At 37.9% G+C, this 18,312-nt stretch overlaps 2 protein-coding genes across 2 annotated transcripts in view; both read left to right on the forward strand.

Annotated features, from left to right (window-relative positions):
- Positions 1 to 7,500, forward strand: part of LOC127415919 (uncharacterized) — a 49,242-nt gene extending 41,742 nt beyond the window's left edge. The window contains exons 25-29 of the mRNA XM_051654972.1: positions 864 to 1,018; positions 1,104 to 1,310; positions 4,954 to 5,048; positions 6,192 to 6,316; positions 6,533 to 7,500. Of these exons, the coding sequence (XP_051510932.1) occupies positions 864 to 1,018; positions 1,104 to 1,310; positions 4,954 to 5,048; positions 6,192 to 6,316; positions 6,533 to 6,792 (842 nt within the window). The 3' untranslated portion in view covers positions 6,793 to 7,500. The remainder of the gene's footprint in view (positions 1 to 863; positions 1,019 to 1,103; positions 1,311 to 4,953; positions 5,049 to 6,191; positions 6,317 to 6,532) is intronic.
- A 353-nt stretch (positions 7,501 to 7,853) lies between these two features.
- LOC127453000 (macrosialin-like) lies at positions 7,854 to 14,577 on the forward strand. Its single transcript, XM_051719007.1, has 6 exons — positions 7,854 to 8,052; positions 9,350 to 9,846; positions 10,072 to 10,191; positions 10,946 to 11,015; positions 11,860 to 12,030; positions 13,445 to 14,577. Exons 1-6 carry the CDS (start codon positions 8,004 to 8,006, stop codon positions 13,582 to 13,584), a joined length of 1,047 nt encoding a protein of 348 aa, XP_051574967.1. The 5' UTR covers positions 7,854 to 8,003; the 3' UTR covers positions 13,585 to 14,577.
- Positions 14,578 to 18,312: the final 3,735 nt, after the last annotated feature.

The following is an 18,312-nucleotide window of genomic DNA, read 5'->3' on the forward strand; positions in this document are numbered from 1 at the left end:
AATTTTTTTATTTGTTTTTATTTTGTTCACAAAAAAATGAAAAAGTCTCCCATCATTTACTCACACTCATGCCATCCCAGATGTGTATGACTTTCTTTCTTCTGCTGAACACAGATGAAGATTTTTAGAAGAATATTTCAGCTCTGTAGGTCCATACAATGCAAGTGAATGGTGACCAAAATTTTAAAGCTCCAAAAAGCATATAAAGGCAGCATAAAGGTAATCCATTAGACTCCAGTGGTTTAATCCATGTCTTCAGAAGTGATATGATAGGTGTGGGTGAGAAACATTATTAATATTATTACAAATATTCAAGTCAGTTTTTACTATAAATCTCCACTTTCACTTTCACATTCTTCATTTGTATTTGGCGATTCGCATTCTTCATGCACATCACCACTAACTGGGTAGGGAGGAGAATTTATAGTAAAAAAGTTCTTAAATATTGATCTGTTTATTGTTCTAAACACCTATCATATCACATCTGAAGATATGGATTTATCCACTGGAGTCTAATGGATTACTTTTATGCTGCCTTTATATGCTTTTTGAGCTTCAAAGTTTTAGACTCTGTTGACTTGCATTGTAAGGTCCTACAGAGCTGAGATATTCTTCTAAAAATGTTTGTTTCTGTTCAGCTGGAGAGAAAGTCATGCACATCTGGGACGGCATGAGGGTGAGTACATGATAAGAGAATTTATTTTTGTTTTTGTGTGAACTATCCCTTTAAATAAGCATATAACTCCATATGCTGTGCAAACTAAAACAAGCGATCCTCAAAGGTGAAGTATATATTTCTGCGAGAAGGTATTTCAGGTATCGAAAAGTGAAACATTTCACCTTTAATTTTTACATTTGTGTAGGCCTGATGATGCCATGGGACAAGCGCACTGAGACCCAGACAGCAAAAAGGAGGAGACAGGAGCGTGAGCTTATGCGAGAAAGAGATGAACAACAACGCTTTGAAAGAGACAAGTTCAACTCCATAGACCAATATCTTCTCAGTGGAGATGAGCAGGTATCGAGAAATCAAATTGAATTCAGGAGACTCTCACTCCTTGCTGATTCTGTCTTTGAATCTGTCTCCCACTCCTCCCCTTCAGGTGATCATATGCTCATACTTTGCCCATCATCTCAACGTCTTCAGTGTGGCTTCTGAAGAGCACTTGCACACGCTTGAGGACCGTTGGTCCCTCTTGAGCCTCCGTACTGCAGCGCTCACTCACACTGGAGGGTACTTGGTTGTGTCCAACTACAGTGAGGCCCAACATGCTCCATACGTCACTCTCTGGGACACACAACAAGGCCGGGTATGCTAACATCAAGGGCTAAACTGTTCAAGCTGATGTGTGTAATTGTCTCTACGTTAAAATTCTTTCTTATATCCCAACTTAATTTATAAAGTAGGAAAAAAAAACAGGGTTTGTGCACATATGCATGTGTACTGAATGGCCACACACACAATGAAGATGGTAAAAAGAACCAAACCTTCCTAAACCCCTGTAACACTGCAACAGATTGTTTGATTTAGTGGGGAGGAATGGATTTGTTGCAATGGACGTGCAAAGTGGGCCCATTTTGACTGCTGGAAAAGGCAATAGAGATTCATTTGTGAAACAGATATGTTCTAAAATTGTAACTCTAAAATGTGATTTTCTACAAGCAGAATAAATCAGAATTTGTTGTAATATAGTTAGAATATTATAAAATGCCAAAAGTGATAAAAATAAAAGTAAAAAACGTAAATTGAGACATTGTTCTTAACAGGGGAAGCAAACACCTTCTACACAACTACCTTTTACTCCAATTGTTGTTCTGATTATATCATATGAAATGAAAACATTTGTATTAATTTATAAAAGAGTTTAAAAATTTTCACTGTGGCGTGAAGAAGCATTTTCGCTAGTGAATCCCTCTGTATATGGGTCATTCTAGAACTGGAGGACAATTTAGGTATCAGCACTTTTGAAAAATTGACCCTTTATTTTACCATTTTCTGTTATGTATTTAAGAAAAACAGGTAACCATCAAATAATTTGATTCATCCAGCTAAGGCATCAAAGGTACACTTTTTATGAGATGTTTTATTTGTTGTGTGCTATGCTTGGCGCAACTCTGTTACGAATACTCAGGAACCTGAAAAAAAGTATATTTTAAAATACTGTTTAATAAATCCTTTACCATTAAGTAAAGAAAGTCACATACACATTGAATGCTCATTTAATTTCAGATAGGACTTGACTTATATTAATTTAAGCAACTTTTGAAATCTATCTTGCCCAACTTTTCAATAGTCACACTTTTTTTATTATTACTAATTTCAGTATTTACTTTCACATATTTGCTCAAATACATTATGCATATAATCATTCACACTATTAAAAGGACAATAGGTTAAACCCTCGTGAGCTGAGAAAATCATTTAAGTTTACTTTAATAAAAATGATATGGTAACAGGGTTGAAATTAGAGTAAAAGGGTTGCGTAAAGGAACGGGGTGGAATGGATACTTTTGACTGTAGATCATGACATAAATGTGACAAATAAATACTCAGGACCACAGGAATGTTGTTTAATAATATTTTATATATCTTTTCAATGAAGGATCAACAGGATGAGTAGGAATGATAAAAAATAAACATGTCAACAAGACCACAAACTGGATCTGATCAAATATTCAATGAATAAACATAAAAAATAGTCATATTACAGTAGGCCGACAACATGTCATTAAAATGAATGAGCATATCAAAAATAGTCATGAACTGATCAATATTTTAGAAAGCTGATGTTATAATGTTCAGATTTAATTACGTACCCAGGGCCGTATCTACTGGGGTGAAAGGTGGTAATGATTCTAGGGGCCCAAAGGTCCAGGGGGCCCCACAACAAATTCTAAACTGTATTTCTGAATAGGAATGGGGCCCAGAGCAATGTACAGTCAGGAGGCCCAGATTACCTTGCTACGGCTCTGCTCATACCTCTCTTGCGATGGCCATGTAGCGTGAGGTAACGTTCTCTGGGGGAGGAATGAGGGTCAGCACAACCTCGAAGGGATACCAAAGGAGATTGTCCAGAAAATTGGTTTACCCCCACTCTATGCATACATTTCACCTGGCAGTGGGTCTCATTCACCTCTTGGATGATCCCATGGTAGATGGTGTAGTCGTACACCAGGGCACACCATTTCCCCACAACCTCTGGACTGTGCCACTGCACTTTTTCTGGTGTGCTGTGTATGGGGTCTTCTGTGTAGTCATCTGTGGGATTAAAGCTGAAGCACTTGGTTTTTTGGCAGTCACACTCCAGATTCCCTGTTGCAGAACACATGAAGCTGACATTTCGGTAGAGAATTTTCCCAGGTGAAAGAGTGACCACCTGGTGGATCCTCATTGTGGACGGTACGGCTGGAAGGTCAGCTGGCATTTCTTTCACTGCATCCTCCACAGCTTGCTCCTTAATGTAAAACAATTTCACCTTTGATTGTCCCTCACTCAGAGCTTGGTACAGGGACAATGCCATGGGGATATCAACTCCTGTCGGCCCTCCTCTTCAATGTGCCACCCACACCATCTGGGGCACCTTTGCCATGGCTGCCTTCAAAGTAGTTCCAGGTTCCTCTTGTAAACCCCTTCTTGAAAAATTCAGTACAAAAGTGGTAAAAATAAGCACGCTGCTTGTACTGTGTGCAGGGACCATCGCTCAAAAAATGGATGGTTGTCACATCTGGGCATATCTCTCAGATTTCCCTCAAGATGGGCTCCAGGTGTTGCCATATGGTAGGGGGTCCCTTCAGTCTGGATCCCGATACAGTGCAGAAGGAGGTAGGGGCAGATGCTCCCTTAACATGCTGAGGCTACCTGGTGGCAATAAAAGAAATAAAAATGGCAATTTATATTCTGGACAATACAGTAAAAATAGAAGAGAGGACTTACCTTTGGTCTACCCATGGTGTTAGCAAATGGCTTGATGATGTAATTTCCTCTGTGTCATGTGACTCACTTGTTTTTCTCTTTCTCTGCCAGGCTAAATAGTTTTCGGTAACAGGGTTGCGCATGTTGTGGGACACAACTTCAGTGCATAATTACTATTATTTAAAATATGTTGATGATTATGTGATTGTTTTAACAATTAATATCAACAAAATCATGCAACAAAAAAAAAGTAGATTTAAAACGTATTTTAACTGTTATATTTGATATGCAAGTTGGTCATCAAGAAGGTTATTTTAGGGGGTGCTCGAGAGCTTGGTATTTTAAATAATATTTTGGAACAACTTTTCTTCTACAACTATATTTACATTTTGTCTCAGTACAAGTATAATTTACACAACAAGTGCATGTTTTAGTATTTTGTGCATGGATTATTTGAAATTTCATGGGTGTGACAGAAAATGTCCTCCAATTCTAGAATGTCCCATATTTGCTAAAGAATTTTTAAAACAACAATTCTGGAATATCTGGAAATAAAGTGAAGCAACATAGAATAAAATAGCAGTCTTCCTCGGATGCCATGTTTGTTATTTACACAAGTGTTGTAGGGAAATGATGTTGCTGTGGAAAAAGCTTCTTACTGACCGAGCCAGGTGTATACAGAAGTGAAAGCCGTGAACACAGCTCATGTAAACCCATACACCGAATTCAAAGCAGTTCTCTCGCAATAAATGGCTTTCTGGTGTCCATGTAAACGAGCTCAGTGACTATTTTTGCAGTTATGTTTGTTGATGCTAGTGGCGCAGAAATTACACGCTTCAGCTTTAAATAAAATGTCTGACATTTCTTTTTAATCATGTTCTCTTTCATCAAAAGGATGTGGACACATTGCTTCCATAAGTTCAGTAGTTACAGTAATAGCTTATAATTTCATGAATATTTACTCTTAAGATGTAATTCATGTCAGAGCATCTCATTCTTGTATATATTCTTGATGCTGAATATTGTCTTTGTATTTAAAGGTGCGGAAAAGATTGAAAAATGAACCTGGAATCTGTTGCATCGCTATTACTGCAGATGCCTGTAGAGTGGTTTTCGGCATTGCAGGATTCAACAAGTATGCGACAGCCCAGCTTCAATGTTCAAGACCTGCTGATTCAACCTTCATCCTTAAAGGAAGAGTTCACCCATAAATGAAAATTCGGACATTATTTATTCACCCTGATGTCGCTCCAAACCCGTATGATTTTCTCTCTTCTGTGAAACACAAAATGTACATTTTAAAAAAAGTCTTTACATGGTTTATTTGGGCCATAATGCAACGGAATAGTCTGTCAAGCTTGAAAAAAAAAAAAAAAAAACACTAATTAAAGGTGCACTCAGTAGTTTTTTGAATATGTCATCTTGGACACTGACCCCTAGTGGTGTGGATGCAGCATCATTCAAACACAATTTTTTTCAGGTACAGTTGCCATTGTAGAAATGTTCTATTCACAGTCAGCCATGATTATTTTAACCATGAGTGAAAATGTCCAACAACATGATGGTTACTGAGATGAAGCAAGTAGTATTCGGCTGGTCATGTGATCCTAACATGGCTGCCCCCATGAAGTGGACCCTTTACATGTAAAATAAAACAGCTTTTAAAAGTTTAATGATATGACTGGAGTCTTCATCTCATGTGAGTGGTAATGATTTTATATATATATTTCAAAATTACCTACTGTTCATTTCTTTGGGAATAAAACTTCCCAAGTTTTTGGGAAGAAAAAATGACTGAGTGCACCTTTAAAGTAATCACTATGGCTTTCTGAATTGGCCCAATTACTTTGTTTGATGAACCGAATAAAATGTAAGTCTTTATTTACTCTCAAATCAAATATGGTGGCTACGATGATAACATTAAACCTCATTGGTTCTCATGACGTCTTTTTGTGTTTCGAGCAGTTTGATTAATTTTACTGAGGTTTATGGTGGATTTTTTGTCCTCTTCTGAGCTCGACAGACCAAAGTCACTAATCACTTACAGTATGGAAAAACCTGTGGAACTTTTAAAAAATTTAACTTTTGTGTTCCACAGAAGAAGTAAGTGGTTTGGAACGACATTAGGGTGAGTAAATAATGACAGAATTTTCATTTCTGGGAGAACTATTCTTTTAAAGTGACATTACAGTAGAATTTTAACATTGAAATGTATTACTATTTCAGTCTGTATTTATTTAAAATAGCAAGTGGTAATTAACTTTTTGCTAAAACTTAGATTGAAAGTGTGGGAGCCATTCAGGAGGAAACACAAAACCATCTCAGGTTATGGAAGTTTAAATCTCAACTGGTCCAGCCTGCTTTTTATCACCGAAGGACAATCCAAGGCTGTTTTATTAGCAGGTACAGTAAACATCTGCACATACCAATGCTGGTTTGCCCTAGATTCTATCAATTAAATCTAGGTCGAGGAAAATTTTGAAACTTCGGTGGTCTTAAAATGTTAGTGTGAGAAAGGCCTTTACCTCTGCAAAGTGGGACTGAAACTTCTTACTTTGGATGAAGACAGCATTAACATAGAATTAAACTTTTCAATACTTTGAATAATTTCTTCAACAGATGAGGTGAGCATGTGGGACCTTGACGTAGGAACAGTATTGTCTGTCTTCACACCTGACTCCAAGATCCAAACCCTCTCAGTACTTGGACCGGAAAACAGTACCCTGGTTTTGGGCTTCAGTGACATGCCCACCTTAATTACAATGACAGTCAGCAAGCAGAATGCAAGCACAAAATCCAGCACTGTTAAAGGAGAGGACATGTTTGGGGAATCCAGCAGTAGTGAAGAAGAAGATGAAGTAATCAACAAGAATCAATAAGAACACCATTGGCCAGAGACACATAAAATAGCTATAGAGTCTTTGTGAAAAGATAATTCACGTGATTTCTGTATTGATCAGAAACGCAACATAACAGTCATAATTTCCAATGCTTGTTTTTCCACATACTAACAAATTACCAGAACGTCCCCGCCTTCCCCTATAGAAGTCATGAGATCAAGAGGTCATAATAAAACAACAGGTCTCAGCAAGCCTGTGACATCATTTGTTATATTTTAGATATAGTCTTAGACTTTTTGAATGTATATTGACAGGACGGGGTGTAGTCGCATGTGTATATCCGACTGTATGTCAGTCTGGTTTTTAGTGAACAGTAAGGCATGTCTGAACAGCCCTTTTCAACTCTCATGCATGAATAGCGCTTTTTCACTTCCTGCCATTTTGTCACATGGATGCTGAGCAAAATAATAACTTTCTGCTTAGTTCAATCTGTAAGGAGTTTTGACAGTTATATTTGCATTATGAAGACAAATAAAAACGCATCGATGTTATATTTATCATTAACTTTTTCTTTCTTTTTCATCTTTGAAATATACACATTTTCTTTTTATTTAAAAAACAAACGTGCGGACATTTACTCGGCTCTAACATAATCGAAGTGGGCTACAAATCTCATTAAATAATTACCAAATTAAAATAAAATAAAAAAATAGAAGAAAGCATGTGGTAGAAAATGTCCCATAAAAGATTTCCAAATGTTCCAACAAGAAATGCAGACACAAATACAAAATGCCAGCGCGTCAAAACGAGACTTTAGGGGCCGTTTGAACCGAACGCGTTTTTGCGCTTAACAAAAATAAACTAAACGCACAAATGTGAAATTTGAACAAATGTGTCTCGAGACGCGGTTTTAACAGCGGACGTTTTGACACGACGTCTAAAAGACGCTTAAAGAAACCGCGAGACGCGGCACAAGCAGACGGAAAACGTGTTCGGTGTGAACGGCCCCTTAGTGTTGTTCTGGGACACTGACATGATAACCCACACATTGAATTGTGATTGGGCAGTCGCTCAAAGCTTGTGTGGACAGGTTCAACTTCCTTTACTTTATCAGTGCAATGCTTTCGTTTCAGACGAATAAACGAGACAGAGTGCGCCACTCTTTCCACAGCAGACATTTGCGCTGTTTTACAGCTGACAATTAAGCGAGTTTTTAAAGGCAGTGCCAGCTCATCGGAATAAAGGCGAAAATGAGAAACGGATTACTATTATTGATTGCACTTTTCATTGCTGCAACAGGTAACGTATTTAATATATCCATTAGCATGCTGTGATCACGTCAGATAAAACCTTCAGAAAGATTTTGTATTGTAACCTAAACCCATGATATGGAAGGCCTTGTGTGTTTGTTTTCATTTAAAAAAAAATAAAGTTGGTGTTTAAATTAATGAGTATTCTGTTGGCCCCTTTTGAACATTCTGTCCATTTAAGTCTATGGGATTGTTTATAGACCAATATACCTTTTTTTTCAGACTGTGATGACGCGTTTCGCAAATTACTTATATTATACATTTTTAAAATACTAAGTGTAAATTTATAACATTATGCTTTGTGTTATATTACCCTGGAAATAGTTTTAAAAACGAATTACCACAGCTGCAGAGAGAGTGACAGTAAATGTATCATCTTCTCCCACTTTACTGTCTTAATCCACCACTCTCTTCTGAAAAGTCATTCAAACGTAAGAGTTGTTTTTTTTTTTTTTTTTTTTTTTTTTTTTTGTTTGTTTCTTGGAACAAATGGGTAAGTGAAAATCAGATTTGCTGTGATCTCCCATTCACTCCCATTCACCGCTGTCGAAGTTTATCCTGCAAACTTTTACTTCCGCGTTACAAAACCCGGAGTGTGAAAAATGTCTACTCTTTTACAAATATTTTTGTACATGCGCTGTAAGTGGTGGCAGAAAACCGGTAGACTGGGTTAGATTTAACGGATTAGATGATTAAACGAAAGTATGTTTACAAAATAATCATAAATACAGACATTATATGAGTTAATAACAAATATGTAATAATGTTTACTGTAAATGTTTGCTGCAAAGTCGTGACATGCGTTTAAATCAAGGGCGTAGATTTGCTTGAACATTGGGGGGGTTACAGTGTGAAGAATTTACCTTTCCATTGATCATGGTATAAATATTGGGGGGGTTGTACTTGATTGTTTTTGTTATTGGGAGGGGGGATCTACACCCCTGGTTGAAACGATCTCCTTAGTCTAGTCAGCTCGGTTGATGGCTTGAAGCCACAGCCCTCTATGAGAGCCCTCGAAATCATTTTTCAACAACGGAATCTGATAAAAGTGTACTTTTGGCTCACGGTTTTGCCACCGCTTCCATGTTTGACATAAGCGTGATGTTGCCAAAAGATTGGTCTATTTGATCATCCACTGTGGGAAACCGTTATTCCGATGAGTTGATAAAAAGTTATTAGTCATAACAGTCTGAAGGTCTGTGCCAAGTTTGGTGGATGTAGCTTGAAAGTTCTAGGAGCTTTTCACACTTAGGCTATTCTTATATTCTGTCTATCTTTCTCTTCAGCTCTCACCTCTGGTCAATATGGTGCAAATATTACACCCAGCCATGTGAATTCAACCACAGCCAATTCTAAAAGCTCTGCAACAACAGTCCCTGTCTCAAACACCACAACTGTAAACCCCAATACGACGACTACTCCAAACGTAACAACAACCCCTGCCCCAAACACCACAACTGTAAACCCCAATACGACGACTACTCCAAACGTAACAACAACCCCTGCCCCAAACACCACAACTGTAAACCCCAATACGACGACTACTCCAAACGTAACAACAACCCCTGCCCCAAACACCACAACTGTAAACCCCAATACGACGACTACTCCAAACGTAACAACAACCCCTGCCCCAAACACCACAACTGCAGCACCTACCTCTGCACCAGTGCCAACACCCTCAACCAAACTCACTGTAGGGAATTATAATATTAGTGACAAAAATGGCAATCTGTGTTTTCTGGCTCACATGGCAATCGAGATCCGTGTGAACATCAACCAGGTAAGATGTTTTTTAGGCAGTTTTCTGTTGGAGGGACTTTGGCCTAGATCTAAAAGTGATTCTCTCATACTTATCTAAACTTAAATAAATGGCCTTAATTTTCCTTCACATTTTAAGTTATGTAAGACTTGATATTCATTCCTTTAAGCAACCTACTATATGTCCAAAACTATTGCCCTTTACAAACACATTACCTATCATTCAGAATCATTTGTTGTTCTCTAGGTTAATGGCACATTCATTGTTCAGCCACACCAAACCAATGCCAACGGGAGCTGTGGTGAAAACGTGGCTGAAATCGTTCTCAGTTTCAATCAGGGCAACATTGCCCTGAAATTTAGAAATGTAAGTCTGTTTTTAGATTTTCACAAATATTTTAAATAATTTTTTAACTCTAAACAATGATTTCATGCATGATAGAATTTAATGGAAAAGTTAATTATGCACTACCAATGTTAGGTGAACAGTTATGTCGTAAAATAATGCATTCTAAATTTTCATGAACCATAGAAATCTTTTTCTTTTTTTTTTTCAGTCTAGTACATTTTCACACCACTATAGTTCTTTTGAATAGGAGTCACTACAGAGAGTGTTCAGTAGTATATATCAAGACTGTGGTCTTTTACAAGCAAAAACAGTTTTAATTTCATGCAGCTTTCAGTACAGCCTGACTTTGTTTGTTTAATAGAATAAAAAAGGAACTTTGACCCTTGAGGTGGAATTATAAAACACAGTGTTATTTATTTTCTACCTGACAAAACTTGAGCCACATCCCAGCAACAAACTGACCAATAAGCACACAGGGAGGCACAAGGTGCTCTAAGCAGAATGATCACGGTGACCCATATCTTGCCAATTTGCTGCAGTTATGTAGATAGTGCTTGATTTATGGGTGGTTGTGTACCATTGTAGTAGTTCAAGTTGTTTTTCTATAACAGATAGATTGATTCTTTCATTTTTCTCATTTGTCCTGCTTTTTAAACATGTATGTAAACATGTCTGTTGACAATGCTGTGTGATTCATGTGAAGAGTCACATAAGTCACATGATTGGAATTGTACTTTCACTAATGGTGGTGATTTTTCTTTGGATTCTCCAGAATGCCACGTCAAAAATGGTCTATGCCGAGACTTTGGAGTATGACTTGACCTATGCTTTTAAATCTGGAGGTAAATTTCCTACCATATGACTAACATCATTTGCATGGTTAAACAACCACAACGCCACACATATTCAATTTATATTCAGGACTTTGGACTTTTTACCTCTGTAGTTACCTAGGCTAAGCAGGTAAATATTAGTATTGGTCTGACTGTTTTAGTTTTTGTAAACTATTGATTGTGTTTATGGGACCACAAACCTTTGCTTCACACTGGAAGATCCAAATGTTCTAAATTCTTTCAACAAAAGCAAATGAACTGTTTCTACTTTGTTTTGTCTTAGGGATTTAAATGTAAATGATTCAATTGTGATTAAATCGTCTTTTTAATGTTACTTTTCGCATTCTTTAAAATCCAAGATATTAATAGCTAAGCATAAACACACACATGCACATACATATTACACAGTATTTTTAGCCGTGCAGTTCAACCAGTTTGGCAGCGCATGCACAGTAAAAGGAAGAACAGGGAAGTATTGGTGTCATTGTATGCTGTAGTTACAGTAAATGGTGTTTTTCTTTAATAATAAAAAGTCTCTGTGTGAGTATGTTTAATTCATTTCAAGACATATGGATCTCCCATGAAGACTCACAGAGTTTAGTATATACCTGTCATTTTATGGATTTTACATGTGCAACAGGTTCAACACCTGTAGAAATGTATGCATGGGCAAGTGTTTTGAAAATATTTAAGATTGTTATTAGGTTAAGGATTGCGTTGAGATTAAGGATAGGGTGAGACTTAATACTATTTTTATAATTAATGATTTTTTTATCACGTATCATATTGCGCACATCCCCACCAACACAAATATCTAATGATATATAAATTATTTACATTTTTTGTCATGAAGTGGCAAGCACTTTCAGTGGGAAGAATGAATCTCTTTGGCTGTTTGCCGCGGCTGCGGGTCATTCGTACTCCTGCAAGGCTGAGACAGTGAACATGGGGAGCGGTGTGTATCTGGATCTCTCCAGTAACAGGATTCAGGCCTACAACTTAAAGAACAATAACTTCGGCACCCGTAAGTATACCCTCTATTTATGTCATATACAATCTACGTACTTGCAAAGACCCACAGCATATATTTTCATATGTACTTTATTTGTAATGCAGTTACAGCATGGGACATTTTGTATACAACCATAACAGTTTAACAGTATGTGGTTGTTCATATTTTATAACCTTAAAAATTGCATTAATAGATGCATTTGTGTAAAGATAATTACATTCTGCATTTCTATAGTCATACAGTTAGTATTCAAAATCACACGGTAACAATTCACAAGGTTGTATTCATTATAACTAGTTAACAACAATATTTGAACAATGAACAATATTTTTACAGCACATATTAATTTGTAGGCCTTTGTTAACATTAGTTAAAGCATTATGAACTAACAATGAATAGTTGTATTTTTAGAAATGAACATTAATCAAGATTAATAAATGCTGTAAAAAATATTTTGTTTATTGTTAGTTCGTAACAATGTATGACCTATTTCATTTTCTAATGTTAACAAATTATTGTAATCTTATTGTAAAATGTTACCAATGAAACAAAGAATAATACAATGCGAAACACTATTTTGAGAACACAGAAGTAACTACTGAAATGTGAATTAATGGTAACTAATGAAACTTGAAATAATGGAACTGTTAGTGATGCTGTAATAATAATAATAATCAGGTAGTTTAAAATACTAAGATTAAAAGTACTATATTGCTGTGGGCAGTGTTGGTTAGATTACTTCTGAATCAGTAACATAATATTTGATACTTTTTAGATAATCTAATCTGATTAATTTTTGATTATTTATTGCATGTTTTGGTGAAAATCAAATTTTAAGTGTATTAACTACTAATTTACTCTCCTTTACACTTTCGTTAAACACTAGTGAACATGAAATCAAACAACTTGCCTATGTAATTAATATGTAATCCATAAAAAGTAATTGTAATCTGTATTTAGTGTTTGTAATCTGATTGTGTAATCAAGATTACATGTAGTCCATTACTACCCAACACTGGCTATTGGAATGTACTGCCTTTTTTAAGGTACACAACTTTTTTTGCAGCACCGTGCCTACCTGTGTACAACACTGTGGCAAAACTGTCATAGCAATGTAAGGGAACTGGTTAAACCAGTCGTTAGTTCATGTTTTCATAAGATCTAGCAGGTTACTCTAATCTACTTGTGTTAGAAAGATGTCTGCCTGTTATAAATCCAAAAGCAACCTGAAGAACAGTTCCCTGCATGCTTATTTTAATTAAATTTTGTATGGTAGATAGTAACTACAGTGCCTTGCAATTTATGTATTTATTTACTTTTATCTCAGTGGAACCTGAAAAAAACCCTAAATTTGTTGTCATTACTTGCAATGAGATTTAAGTTCATAAGAGTTCATAAGTGCTCTGTTTGTGTGTTTGTATAACAGCTGATCTGTGCAAGGCTGATCAGCCTGACTACCGTGTTCCCATCGCTGTGGGCGTCATCCTCATCATCCTCATCGTCATTGTAGTCCTTGCTTATCTTATCAGCAGGAAACGGAGGACTGATGGGTACCAGTCTCTATAAAGGCCAGCAAGCCCTCACTTATGGGAAGTACCACAAGCAATTCCAGTTCACAGGAATGTTTATGCTATAATGTATGTCTTAAGTGAATGTTACTGATGAACAGGGATGGCCTCGGATTTTTCCAAGCAAAGTTTTCTAAGTGAAATGCAGACATGCCACATCCTAGCACCAGCTGCTGTTGCCATCAAGATTTATTTATTACTAAGATCATAATACATCCAGACAATAAATGGCTCCCTTAGTACATACTATATTTGGCCCACTTTCAAGAACTAATCACCTTTTTAAAGAACCTAATGTAATCACATTTTAAACTGACTTTACAAAGGGATGTTAATTATCAACTGTTGCTTAAATGTAAGTGTAAGTGCTCTTTTCTGTGTTTTGCACATCTACTGTACTTTCTGTCCTGAACAATATTAATTTGATAAATATGTGCATTAGTGTTTTCAAAGAGGCTTTAAAACATGAAGCAAAAATCCACAGGGCTACATCAAAGGGAAATATGGTCTTATATATGTACTTTCTAACTAACAACAGAAAGGTTTTTTTGAGCAAGTGCAACCCTGTTTTCATTGTGCACTAAGAAGTATAGTTTTTTTTTTTTTGCCTTTTTTTTTTCTGTTGTCAGACTGAAGAGATTTACTGTCCTGTATTTTAAACAGAAGCTTTCACTTAAGCTGAGCCTTAAAATACAGAAATGCTCTCATTAATTTTATTTAATTTAGTTTGCAAATAATAAAATCCCTAAGGAAGACATCACTGAGTTTTTATTTAATATGTAGCAAAAAAAAAAAAAAAAAAACATTGTCATGGTAATGCATGTTGAAATTCCACATCAGACATTTCAGATGCCTTCATCATTAGCATGTTAATTACATTTACATTTATTCATTTTGCAGATGTTTTTAAATCAACTTACAATGCTTTCAAGGTATACTTTTTATCTGCATGTGTGTTCCCTGGGAATAAATCTATGTGATTGAAAACTTAGTTTAGGCTTAATTTGTCATTTTCATAACACGTATTTAGTTTCTGATTATTTTAAAAATAGAATTCCTTTGCACTCAAAGAGTTTGCAATTCTATCATTTACAAAATACTAGGTGATTCATATACTGCACCTTCCTAAATGGGCTATTTTTTAAGAATTTTAAAATAAGACACCCATATTGTTATCAACAAAAAACTTTCACTGCATGGTAGACCTCCGGTCTGTCTGCCAAGAGTGAATTAATGAGTGCCTAAGTCAGGTTTGGTTATGGAATAACATATTTAGTTACAAAAACATATAATGTATAATTTTCATAGTATTGTATAATGTATATAGTGTAGTATTCCCCTGTAAAGTAGCTATTACAGGCATCCACGTTGACTGGCAATTAAACTGTGGCTTCATTGAAGAGCACTGCACTCTCAAGTGGTGCACAACACAGAGCAAAACTGCTGGAACCAAAACACACACTGATTTACTCAGATGTTTATCCAACAGTGCCACCTAGTGTCAGAACAAGTGATATGTTTATGATTTGACAACTGCTGTTAACAATTTTGGTGGTACAGTAGCCTTCTTTTTATTATATTATATCATATTATGATGGCTCATATTTATGTGTGATTTATTAGTTTTTATTTTAAAAGAATTTTGTGAGGAAGAACGTAGTCCATATTTAAAAGAGGAATGTCTCATAGACCAATGCATCGATTGTATTTTAACTTCTTTTAGTCGTAGCTAATGTATCTCATGGCTGTGATTTACGTAGCACGCATGCATCTTTATAGTGGAAATTGTTATAAAAATGTACACCAGAGTTGTAGTTCCCTATCGATTCAGTTCACTCAACATTGCCATAAGCACTATGGGGAAGTCCTTCTAGATGACCTTGTTGAAAACCTTATTCAATCACGCCAATCTTCTGATTGGCATTGGTGTCTGAGCCCTGCTCCTTTAGGTTTGCAGTTGGCCTATATAAGTGGGCACTCAGTCACCATTTCTTCAGAACTTTCTTCCTTCAAGACTACGAACTTCGTCTTTGTCTTGGAACCCTTCTGTTTCACCGTCGATATACACATACAGTGGACGGAACTTCTCAGCAAAAATCGAACAGGACGACTCGTCACCTGTGCTCAGCACCTGCACCAAGAGGCCACGCACATGCAGCATTCATGGAGACAGACTGAGGGCATGAATCTCCACATGTTGCGCTCTAGGATTGATCTCATACTGAGGGAAGATCCAGCCTCTCGTGCCCTCCCACCTGCCACTCCTGTGTTAAGTCCCGAGGAACCATATGATGAGGCACAATGGGGAAATAAGGTTGAGCTGGAAGAATTAGAGAAGGATCTTGTTCCAGCGCAAGCCCTGCGAACTTCCCGAACTTCCGATCTAACTGTCCTCACCTGTGCATTATACGCGTGATGAGCTCCAGCCCTCTATTGGAGCACACAGCCTCATTACATTTGGCGACTCTGACGATGGGGTTGATGCTGCGTCACTCGCAGCATTAGGCGAGTGGTTCGCAGAGGATGTTTCCGCCTCTTCCCCCGGCGAGGTTGAAGTATGTGCACAAACTACGGACAAGGAGCTTCTTTGCATTCTCGAGTGAGCAGCTGAAGAGCTCGGTCTTGAGTGGTCCCCTCCAGAAGAGCCAGAAAAGCCTTGCCTGGATGAATGGTTTTTGCAAACCGACCGTCGTCAACAGACCGCAGTCTGGAGGAGCGCACCATTCTTCCCTGAGGTCTGCGCGGAGCTCACAAAGACCTAGCGTGCACCCTACTTTATGTGCACTCCGGTCAGAGATGCTGCCGTCCTCACTAAAGTGGACCACGGCGAGGAAAAAGGCGACTCAAAGCTTCCCCTGGTGGAACAGGTGGTCGCAGCTCACCTTTGCCATAATATTGCCATGGGATGGAAATCCCGCCCCGCCCACCCCTCCAAGCCGCGTTGACTGAAATACGCACTGGCTGGAAGAGCTTATACAGCAGTGGGCCAAGCTGGTTCAGCACACCACAGCATGTCGGTGCTCCAGGTTTTTCAAGCTAAGCTCCTCAAACAAATGGATGAGCAAGGCCTCGATCCAGAGCTGTTCAAAGAGCTCCACACGCTACAGATTTGGTGCTGCGAGCCACAAAAGCTAACGCTCAGTCCTTCGGTAAGCGATGAGCACTCTGGTGGTTCTGGACTGGCATATTTGGCTGACTATCGTGATAAGCGTGATGCAGAGAAAGCCTCCTCGACACCCCAGTGTTGCCCGGTGGTCTCTTTTGCAACACCGTGGAAGGCTTTTTAGAGTACTTCATTGCGGCACAAAAAGAGTTTCAAGCGATTAAACATTTTCTGCCAAAGAGAAGTAGCACTTTCCCTTTCCTGGCAGGCTCCCGATCTAATTCCGGTCGGTGCCTGGCAAAGAATCAATCTCTTGCTGCTCCAGCGCAGCCGAAAGCTACTGTTGAGCCATCTGTGAAGCCATGCAAACCCAAGCCCAAGCGTAAGCACCCACCGTCTCAGCGCAAAAAATGCTCAGATGGAAAAACCCCGGCCGCGCAGCAGATATGTTCTTGACATGCCCTGCCCTGTGAAGAGGAGCCCAGAGCTCACCGTTATTCACAGCCCAGAGCCGAAGTCTCAGTTCACAGTCTCCTCGCAAAAAACGCAATAGAGACTGTCCCAGACTACGACACACACAGCGGGGTTTACAGCCATTATTTTCTCATTCGGAAGAAAGCCGGTAGGCTTCAGCCCATTCTAGATCTGAGACACTTGAATTGCCCGCTCGCAAAGCGCCCATTCAAAATGATAACTCAGAAACAGATCTTATCGCACATCCGTCCTCAGGACTGGTTTGTGTCAATAGATCTGAAGGACGTGTACTTTCATGTTCCAATTGCACCATGTCACAGGCAGTTTTTGAGATTTGTGACTCTGCCCAGTTATTTCCCCCTTAAATAATAAGACTGTCTATTTCAGTACAAACAAATGCTTCATGTAACATATAGTGTTGCATATATTAATCCACCTGATTCCATCAAACCTATTTTATGACTATTTGAGCATCCAGACAGAAGAATGAGGGAGGTAGAATTCAGGCAGGTAGGTTAAAATTACCTGAATAATGAGTCTATTTATGTCAAAAGTGTCAAATTTTTCATTTGACTTATATTGTTGCATGTGTTAATCCACCAAATCTATTTTTTATGACTATCTGAGCATCCAGGCAGAAGAATGAGGGAGTTAGAATCTAGATAGATGCTGAAAATTACTCTGCTCATAATAAACAGATATTTTTCTGGGATATGACAATGTTTTTTTACCCGCCAATGTTGCAAGATAGGCAATTACAGCACATTTCCTGTGACTACTGCATGTATCATTAACAGGTTTATGTGTTGAAATACTACTAAAAAAATTAATTGTGCATGATAAACACATTTTTTAATTTGTACAATTTCGTTTCATTGCATGAGTTAGTCGCATGTACTAACATATTTTTAAATATGTAATTATTTAAATATGTAATTCCCTCTCAATGCGTCACTGTTCATTGCGTCTCCCTCTGGATGCATCACCGTTCTTTGCGTCTCCCTCTCGATGCATCACAGTTAGTTTCGTCTCCCTCTCAATGCGTCACCGTTCATTGCGTCACCCTCTGGATGCATCACCATTCTCTGCATCTCCCTCTCAGTGCATCACAGTTAGTTGCGTCTCCCTCTCGGTGCGTCACCGTTCATT

Source organism: Myxocyprinus asiaticus, chromosome 1 (assembly GCF_019703515.2).
Source record: "Myxocyprinus asiaticus isolate MX2 ecotype Aquarium Trade chromosome 1, UBuf_Myxa_2, whole genome shotgun sequence".
In the NCBI taxonomy this organism is placed as follows: domain Eukaryota; kingdom Metazoa; phylum Chordata; class Actinopteri; order Cypriniformes; family Catostomidae; genus Myxocyprinus; species Myxocyprinus asiaticus.